General features: G+C 42.0%; 1 protein-coding gene across 1 annotated transcript; it reads left to right on the top strand.

Moving 5' to 3' along the window:
- The first annotated feature begins 3,884 nt into the window (after window positions 1-3,884).
- Window positions 3,885-8,654, top strand: LOC118555221 (protocadherin beta-14-like). The gene has a single exon (XM_036123247.2). The coding sequence runs from the start codon at window positions 5,682-5,684 to the stop codon at window positions 8,076-8,078; it is 2,397 nt and encodes a 798-aa protein (XP_035979140.2). The 5' UTR covers window positions 3,885-5,681; the 3' UTR covers window positions 8,079-8,654.
- The last annotated feature ends 1,480 nt before the right edge of the window (window positions 8,655-10,134 follow it).

The following is a 10,134-nucleotide window of genomic DNA, read 5'->3' as shown; positions in this document are numbered from 1 at the left end:
GTAGCAATCCAAAGTTTGAAAACCCCTTTTCTCAGAGATAAATGTAGATATATGTAGGGCATTGAGAAGTATCAAAAGATAGTCCTTTAAGGTTCTAACTTTTAAAAAAAAAATTTCAAACCATTGTAAGAGGAAGTTTTGTCTCATGTAGCACGGGCACCAACTTTAGTTGGTGACTTTAGTGATCTGGCTACATTACAGAAGAAAAAGCCTTCATGATTGGGGCAAGAGTTTTCCAGTGAATCTCATCAATAAGCCCAAAGTCTATATGTTGTGAAAGGAAACTGTAGAGAAACAAAATGAGTGAGGGTATAGAGGAAAGGAATGTGTGTGTGAGAGTAAGCACATGAAAGATGAAATGCGGGTGCCTGGGTGGCTCAGATGGTTAAGCATCTGCCTTCGGCTCAGATCATGATCCTGGGGCCCTGGGATTGAGCCCCACATCAGGCTCCTGGCTCAGTGGGGAGTCTGCTTCTCCCTCTCCCTCTGCCCCTATCCCCTTGCTCATGCTCTCTCTCTCAGTATCTCTGTCTCAAATGAATAAATAAAATCTTTACAAAAAAAAAAAAGATGAAATGGATGAGGGTAAGGAGTATGATGGCTCTTTTGCCTCTAGTACCACAGACTAGAATCACTGCCAGAAAGTGCCTCTTCAATAACTTTAAAAACTTTATCTTAACACTGTAGCAAGGGTAGGTATTAGTTAGTTAATAATGTCAGGAAGTAGAATTTCTTGCTGTAGCATATACCAAATAATCTAATGTCCGCACTTTCTGAAAGCTGAAATTTCACTACCAGTTCTTCTGAACTGCATGGAGTGATTATTCTTTGAATTCAAGAAAAATGGAGGGAACAGAAGTTTGTCCATGCAGGCTAATTAAATTCTAATTTTCTATCTTTAGAAGTGGAACTAGGAGCAAGTTTGTTCCCCCCCTAAATGAAAAGCTGCTTTACAGAGAGAATGAAAATTCATATGAAATCCATAAATCAAAGTAAAGTATTAAGATTACGTCCTGCCTTTACTGCAGTTAGTAGGGAAAAGATGTATGATCACTAGCTTAAAAAGATAAAAAGCATTATAGCACCTTAGCGTGCCAGACAAGATGCATAGACTACTGAAGGTGAAAAATAAAAATGGCCACTTGATGCACACTGGAATAGCCATAATCAAAAAGACAATAATAACTGTTGGAATGTATGCAGAGAAATTGCTGCAGGTTGGAAGGAATGTGAAGTGGCGTATTTGTTTGAAAACAGTTTGGCAGTTCCTCAAAATGTCAAACATATAGTTACCTTATGATGCAGAAATTCAACTCCTATGTATCTATTCAAAAGAAATAAAAGCACAATTCACAGTGAATTGTGTAAGACTGTTGAATCACAGACCTGTACCTCTGAAACAAATAATACATTATATGTTAAAAAAGAAAGAAGATAGTAGGAAGGGAAAAATGAAGGTGGGGGAAATCGGAGGGGGAGACGAACCATGAGAGACTATGGACTCTGAGAAACAAACTGAGGTTTCTAGAGGGGAGGGGGGTGGGGGGATGGGTTAGCCCGGTGATGGGTATTAAAGAGGAAGCACTGGGTGTTATACGCAAACAATGAATCATGGAACACTACATCAAAAACTAATGATGATGTAATGTATGGTGATTAACATAATAAAACAGGAAATAAAAGCATATGTTCACACATGGACAAAAACTGTATACATGCAGTTTAGTAGCATTATTCATAATATTACCAAAAGTGGAGACACCCCAAATGTCCATCAACTGATGAATGGATAAAATATGGTGTCTCCATACAATGGGATTGTTATTATTCAACACCAAAGTGGAATGAAGTACTGATACAGACTACAACATGGACAAACCTCAAAATCATTACTCTATGTGAAAGAAGCCAGTTGCAAAATATCTTACATTGTATGATCCCATCTATAGGAAATGTTCTGGACAGGCAAATCTATAGGGATAGAAAGCAGATTAGTAGTTGCCTACAGCTGTAGGGAGGGTAGGGGATGGAGAGTGGCTAACGAGTAAGAGGCTTCTTTTTGGCATGATGTTCTGAAATTAGACTGTGGTGATAATTGCACAAATCTGGAAATACACTAAAACCCATTGCATTGTACACTTTATTTTTTAAAGATTTTATTTATTTATTTTAGAGAGAGAGCACAAGTGGGGGGGGGAGGGACAGAGGGAGAGGGAGAGAATCTCAAGCAGATTCTGCACTGAGCACAGAGTCCTATGTGGAGCTTGATCTCATGACCCCCAAGATCATGACCTGAAACTGCTCTTGTAAAGGTGACTGAAGTTTTCTGTAAAAGTTGGGTAAGGTTATATTGCTGAACAAAGCAATATAACTACCCAGTGGCTTGTAAAAGTGTGTATCTCCTTCAATAGTTCAAAAGTGTGTATCTCCTTCTAACAGTAAATGACTGGGTAGAGGAGCCAACTTTGCTCATTACAATCCTTCCAGAACCAAATTTTGTTGCAAGTAACTGCAATGTCATAATCTGCATGACTGTAGCCTCATCACTGCCACATCTAGGTTCTAGTTGGCTGGGAGGGAGGAAACCCATCCAGATGTCTTCTATTCTAGACCTAGGAATGGCAAACAAAAATTCTGTTCACAATATTAGTGAGAACTTAATTCAGTTCAATACCTAACTACAAGGGAGACTGGGACAGGCAATCTATGAGTAGTCATGTGCCTGCATACAATGCTATTACTCTAAAGGGAACAGATTTTGGCAGGTATCTATTAGAACCCTCCACAATGACCATCCTCTTAATCCAATCAACCATTTTAACGTCCATTTTTGGGGGGCGGTTTCTGAAGCATTTACTACCGTTGATCTTCCTCATCTCCTTGAAATGCTATTTGCTTTTGGTTTCATTATTCTGAACCCAGGGCCTTCTTTGTCTTTTTAAAGATACTTTATTTCCTCTTTCCTCTAGTGAAGGTATTTTTTTCAGAGTTCTATGCTGAGCCTCTTCAATTGTTACCTGACATACTTTTGCCTGGTTATCTTAGAGTTCTCACAGTTTCAATTACCATATATATGCTGGTGAAACCCAAAGTCCATATCTTCCCCAGTTTATATCCTATGCTTCAGTTATATATGTACATACATACTACTCTACATAGGCACATGCATGTGAGAACACACATACATATATCCCAGAGGCACTTACCTCAATATCAGCATATCCAAAATTGACTTCATCTTTTTTCACTTCAATCTTTTTTGTTCCTCAGTGTTCCTTGTCTTAGAAAATGACATGACTATCCATCCAGTTGTCCAATCCAGAGGCGTGTTAATCATCCTCGTGTCTTTCCTCTTTTTCTCCCCATGCAACCCATCAGTCACCAGATCCTAAGTCTCTTTCTAATCATCCCTCTTCTCTCCATCCACACCAGCATTACCCTTAACTGGGCTACCATTATCTCCTAACTGGTGTCTCTGATTCCAGTCATTCCTCCTGAAATAGATTCTCTATACTTCTTCTAAACTGATTTTTAAAAACTGCAGGTGAAATCATATTAATCAAATGTTTAAAATCCTACACCATATTTTAGTTACCCATAAAATAAAAGTTTTAATTTGTGATACAACCTGTATAATCATTTATGTCCTCACCCTTTTTTCCCAGTCTCATTTTTATTTTTTATTTTTTATTTTTTTATTTTATTTTTTTTTAAAGATTTTATTTATTTATTTGAGAGAGAGAGAGAATGAGAGACACAGAGCATGAGAAGGAGGAGGGTCAGAGGGAGAAGCAGACTCCCTGCCAAGCAGGGAGCCCGATGCGGGACTCGATCCCGGGACTCCAGGATCATGACCTGAGCCGAAGGCAGTCGCTTAACCAACTGAGCCACCCAGGCGCCCCCCAGTCTCATTTTTAAATTCTTCCCTTCTGTCGTTTAAAGTTCAAGGCATATTTAGCTTCTCTCTGTTCTTCAAAATGTCTGCCTGAAACACTCCTCCTCCTGTCAGATCACAACTTACAGCTTACTACCTTAGGAAAGCTTTTACTGCTGTTCAAAAATCTGAGCTAGATTTTATTTATTTTTTAATAGATACTTAATTAGCACTTACTAAGAACTTTGTAAATATTAGTTCATTAGATAATTAGATAATAATCCTATAATCCTACCATTTTCACCCCTATTTTACCGGTAAGGAAACAGGCTACATAATTGTAATGTAGTATCTCCAAGACTGAAGACAGTGAGTAGTAGAACTAGGAATCTAAATGGAAATATTTTGGTTCCAGAATCCATGTTCATGTGCTATGCTGCCTCCTAGGTACAAGATGGCTCTTCTAGATATTTCTGTATTACTCTTTTTTTTTTAAGATTTTATTTATTTATTTATTTGAGAAAGAGAGAGAGAGAAACAGCATGAGAGGGGAGAGGGTCAGAGGGAGAAGCAGGCTCCCTGCCGAGCCAGGAGCCCGATGTGGGGCTCGATCCCAGGACTCCGGGACCATGACCTGAGCCGAAGGCAGTCGCCCAACCAACTGAGCCACCCAGGTGCCCTGTATTACTCTTTACTTATGCATACATTGTGAAATATTTCAATTACTTGTCTGCCAAATTTTTAGCCAGTGAACTCCATAAAGGCAAGGATTAAATCTATCTTATTTATTCCATATTCTTACATGGGTGTTTAAAAAATCTGTAAGTGAAAAAAGTAATGACATTACTAACTATAATTGACTGAATTCAAAAGTATTTACAAGAGTGGAGGAGAGCATATATTTGAAATTCTCAAGAAATCGCCTAGGGGCACCAGGGTGGCTCAGTTGGTTAAGCATCTGCCTTTGGCTCAGGTCATGATGTCAGAATCCTGAGATCCAGCCCCTCCTTGGCTCCCTACTCAGCAGCGAGTCTGCTTCTCCCTCTGCCTCTGTGATCTCTCTCTCTCAAATAAATAAATAAACATCTTTTTTAAAAAGTTACTTAAAAAAGAAATGGTCTAAATAAAATATTATTTCTTCAGTTCAGGACATATTTCTTCAGTTCAGAACAACTGCCCCCCCCCCAAACCTCTTCAATTCAGGACATCTTACTAGAGTCTTGTCAGCATTCAAAACAGCACAAATTACATGCCCTGTATAGATCTTGTTTGGATCCTGATTCAAACCAACCAACACTAAAAAACGTTTTAGAGAAAAATGAGGAAAACCAAATACAGACTGGGTATAAGTTATATCAAGGAATTATTGCTAACTTTGTTGATTGTAATAGTGGTACCATTATATTTTAAAGTCTTTCTCTATTAGAGATACTTGGTGAAGTATTTAGAGGTAAAGATATATGATGTCCGGGATTTGCTTTAAAATACTCCAGCTGTATTCATGAATTATTTGTTCAAAGAAAAAAAAATTTTTTTTTACTGAAAAAAAGTCATAGAAACACATGGTGGCGCTGTAGGATAAGATGAAATTAGTGCATGGACAACACTGTGGGCTTCGTCATTCAGGGGAACAGAGACCAGTCCAAGCCACTGAAAAGAGAGGTAGTAAAGGAGCTTCATCTACTAAAGTTGCTGGAGGGCTATATACCCTCCGGGGGGGGAGGTTCTTATTTTTTAAAAATTGAGTTTCAGCTTCCAAAATCAGGGCTGAAAATCTTTTCTGCAAAAGAGGCTGCTGGAAGGAACCATGGAGATCAAAGGGGAGCTAGCTCTGCGGAAAAGGCAAGTCCTGATTCTCTTTGTTTTGCTGGGATTATCTCAGGCAGGTCCTGAATCTCTGCGATATTCTGTGGCAGAGGAAACAGAAGTTGGTTCTTTTGTGGCCAATCTTGCAAGGGATCTAGGGCTTGGGGTGGAGGAGCTATCATCACGGGAGGCCCGGGTAGTGTCGGATGATAACGAAAAGCACTTACAACTTGATTTACTGACGGGGGATTTGCTCCTAAATGAGAAACTGGACCGAGAAGAGCTCTGTGGCTCCACTGAGCCCTGTGTGCTGCATTTTCAGATGGTACTAGAAAAGCCTTTACAGTTTTTTCGGGCTGAACTGCATGTCAAAGACATAAATGATCACTCCCCTATGTTTCTAGACAAGCAAATACTTATTAAAATATCAGAAAGTACCAGTATTGGAGCCACATTCCTAATGGAGAGTGCCCAAGATTTGGATGTAGGAACGAACAGTCTCCAAAACTACACAATTAGCCCCAATTCTCATTTCTACATTAAAATCCGAGACAACGGCGATGGAAAGTTGTACCCAGAACTGGTCCTGGACAGAGCATTAGATCATGAGGAGGAGTCTGAGCTCACATTAACACTCACAGCACTGGATGGTGGATCTCCACCCAGGTCTGGAACAACTTTGGTTCTCATCAAGGTCTTGGACATCAATGACAATGCCCCTCAGTTTGCTCAGAGGCTCTATGAAGTGCATGTTCTGGAGGACACACCCATTGGGGCCTGGATTATCACCATTTTTGCTAATGATTTGGATGCAGGAAATTATGGGAAAATATCATACACATTTTTGCATGCATCAGAAGATATTCGTAAAACATTTGAAATCAATCCAGTATCTGGGGAAGTTCATTTGAGATCATGCCTGGATTTTGAAGTAATACAGTTCTACACTATAAATATTCAGGCAACAGATGGTGGGGGTCTTTCAGAAGAATGTACTCTTCTGGTTAAAGTAATAGATATAAATGATAATCCACCAGAAGTGACCATCTCATCATTTACGAAGTCAATTCCAGAGAACGCCTCAGAGACTTTGGTTGCTCTTTTTAGTGTCCGAGACCAAGACGCTGGGGATAATGGGAAGATGGTTTGCTCTATTCAGGATGAGCTCCCCTTTTTCCTGAAACCAACCTTCAAGAACTTTTTCACTCTAGTTTCGGAAAAAGCACTGGACAGAGAGACAAGAGCCGAGTACAACATCACCATCACCGTCACTGACCTGGGCACCCCCAGGCTGAAAACCCAGCACAACATAACGGTGACGGTGTCCGACGTCAACGACAACGCCCCGGCCTTCAACCAAAGCGCCTACACCCTGCGGGTGCGCGAGAACAACAGCCCCGCCCTGCACATCGGCAGCGTGAGCGCCACGGACAGAGACTCGGGCGCCAACGCGCAGGTCACCTACTCGCTGCTGCCGCCGCACGACCCGCGGCTGCCCCTGGCCTCGCTGGTGTCCATCAACGCGGACAACGGGCAGCTGTTCGCGCTCAGGTCCCTGGACTTCGAGGCGCTGCGCGCGTTCGAGTTCCGCGTGGGCGCGGCCGACCGCGGCTCGCCGGCGCTCAGCAGCCAGGCGCTGGTGCGCGTGCTGGTGGTGGACGCCAACGACAACTCGCCCTTCGTGCTGTACCCGCCGCAGAACGGCTCGGCGCCCTGCAGCGAGCTGGTGCCCAGGGCGGCCGAGGCGGGCTACCTGGTGACCAAGGTGGTGGCGGTGGACGGCGACTCGGGCCAGAACGCCTGGCTGTCGTACCAGCTGCTCAGGGCCACGGAGCCCGGGCTGTTCGGCGTGTGGGCGCACAACGGCGAGGTGCGCACGGCCAGGCCGCTGAGCGAGCGCGACGCCGTCCAGCACAGGCTGGTGGTGCTGGTCAAGGACAACGGCGAGCCGCCGCTGTCGGCCAGCGTCACGCTGCACGTGCTGCTGGTGGACGGCTTCTCGCAGCCCTACCTGCCGCTGCCGGACGCGGCGGCGGCCGAGGCCCGGGCCGACCCGCTCACCGTCTACCTGGTGGTGGCCTTGGCGTCGGTGTCGTCGCTCTTCCTGTTGTCGGTGCTGGTGTTCGTGGCGGTGCGGCTGTGCCGGAGGAGCCGGGCGGCGTCGGGGGGCGGCTGCCCGGTGGCCGAGGGCCCCTTTGCGGGCCACCTGGTGGACGTCAGCGGCGCGGGGACCCTGTCGCACAGCTACCAGTACGAGGTGCGTCTGACGGGAGACTCAGGGACCGGTGAGTTCAAGTTCTTGAAGCCCATTATGCCCAGCCTTCCAGTCCCTGACACTGGTAGAAATATAGGGGTAAATGAGAACTTTAGGAATAGTTTTGGATTCAACATTCAATAAAATAATTTATTTTAAACTTTGAATCTTTTGTTATTCTTGACAACGTGTGGATACTTTTTTGCCAATCTGTAATGGATATTAGGTTGGACTATAGTTGCATGCATTATCATTTCTCGTGCTCTCCTCACAAATCTTTATGAGCGGCCATAATGAAGTGGAAATGTAATCTGTGTGTTGTCTGTTTTGTTTTTTTCTTTAATTGTTTGGCCAAAAATGTTATATTAACGGAGTTGTTCCTAATTTTTTGTTGTGATAATGGCATTGTTAGGCAAGACAATGTTACTAATTATTTGGAGATACAAACTGCAGTATTAAGAGCGAATGCCACAATATATGTAACTTACTTCTAGGTATTTTATCAAAGCAGAAAGCAAAAATAAAAAATGCTTTTGGATCTGGGTGGAAGTATATTAGATTTTTGTTGTACTACTCACTTCGCACATTTTCATCATAAAGTGTAAAAAAAAGATACCTCTCCATATTTAGTACTAGAAAACCTTATTTACTTGCTTTTTGTCTTATAGTGTCTTTCAAAAATTCACTGTGACAAAATAAAAGTGATCATATTGAAAATTATTGATTTCTTAAGTATTTTTCCTTTGTTGTTGTTATGCTTTATGGGGAAGGAAATTTATAATGCTGTGGGCCTTGATACGGCTATTTTGTTTTTTTTCAATACCCTGTTTACTAGTTTAAATTTCTATTATTTTATATTGGTCATGACTTAACTAGAACGTAGTTCATAGTGTCATTCTGAGTAAAATAACTATCAGAAGAGTACATATAAAAACTTCTTAAATTGAAATGAAAATTCAGAATGTTAAAGAAATGAATTAGGTTCACTTTTCCATTGATTTGTAATCCTTAATACTTTGTGGCCTCTCTCTGATATCCAAAAGAAGGAATGGGTCTGTATTTATGGTTTATAGATATCTTAGGGTGTTACAGATTATGTCCCTAATATTTAAGTAGACAGTTTAATGGAAGATTATAGGTAGAGATTTTCATAGCTATAATGTAGCATGGATATATAACTAGTGTACCTTACATTTTGTAATTTTTCTCATAAAATTAGATATTATAGGCTAGATGATGCAATAAAATAGAATTTGACATTGAGAAATGGGTGCAACAAATTCCAATTTCCCTAGGAATCTTTTTTTTTCTTCATGAAATATTTACTGGTTTTATTTTGTGTTGCAGTAGATACTTACTGGCTGTGAGAATTTCATATAAATAGATATTTAAACAATAAAATCTTGAAAAAGAATGTTTGGGCCCTCTTAATCCCTCAGACTCATAAGAAGTAAATCTTATGCTTCTTATGCACTAATAAGAATAGATAAGAACAGGGGCGCCTGGGTGGCTCAGTTGGTTGGGCGACTGCCTTCGGCTCAGGTCATGATCCTGGAGTCCTGGGATCGAGTCCCACATCGGGCTCCCTGCTCAGCGGGGAGTCTGCTTCTCCCTCTGACCCTCCCCCCTCTCATGCTCTCTCTCTCTCTCATCCTCTCTCTCTGTCTCATCCTCTCTCTCTCTCTCTCTCAAATAAATAAATAAAAATCTAAAAAAAAAAAAAAAAAAAGAATAGATAAGAACAGGGGCACCTGGGTGGCTCAGTTGGTTTGGCATAAGACTCTTGATTTCAGCTAGGTCATCATCTCAGGGTCCAGGGATCAAGCCCCATGTCAGGCTCTGCGCTCAGCAGGGAATCTGCTTGAAGATTCTCTCCCTCTCCTCTTTCTCCCTCGGCCCCTCCCCGCTCTCTCTCTCTAAAATAAATAAACATTTAAAAAAAGAATAGATAGGGGCGCCTGGGTGGCTCAGTTGGTTAAGTGACTGCTTTGGGCTCAGGTCATGATCCTGGAGTCCCTGGATCGAGTCCCGCATGGAGTCCCTCATCGGGCTCCCTGCTCAGTGGGGAGTCTGTTTCTCCCTCTGACCCTCCCTCTCTTGTGCTCTCTCTCTCTCATTCTCTCTCTCTCAAATAAATAAGTAAAATCTTTTTTAAAAAGAAAAGAATAGAGAAAAACAGAATATCCTATTTGAATAATTT

This window comes from Halichoerus grypus, chromosome 2 (assembly GCF_964656455.1).
Source record: "Halichoerus grypus chromosome 2, mHalGry1.hap1.1, whole genome shotgun sequence".
Lineage (NCBI taxonomy): Eukaryota > Metazoa > Chordata > Mammalia > Carnivora > Phocidae > Halichoerus > Halichoerus grypus.
This window is presented reverse-complemented; position numbering and strand designations above follow the sequence as displayed.

Bases quoted from the DNA above. Each gene is read 5' to 3' on its own strand.
- LOC118555221 (XM_036123247.2), top strand. From the start codon at position 5,682: ATGGAGATCAAAGGGGAGCTAGCTCTGCGGAAAAGGCAAGTCCTGATT.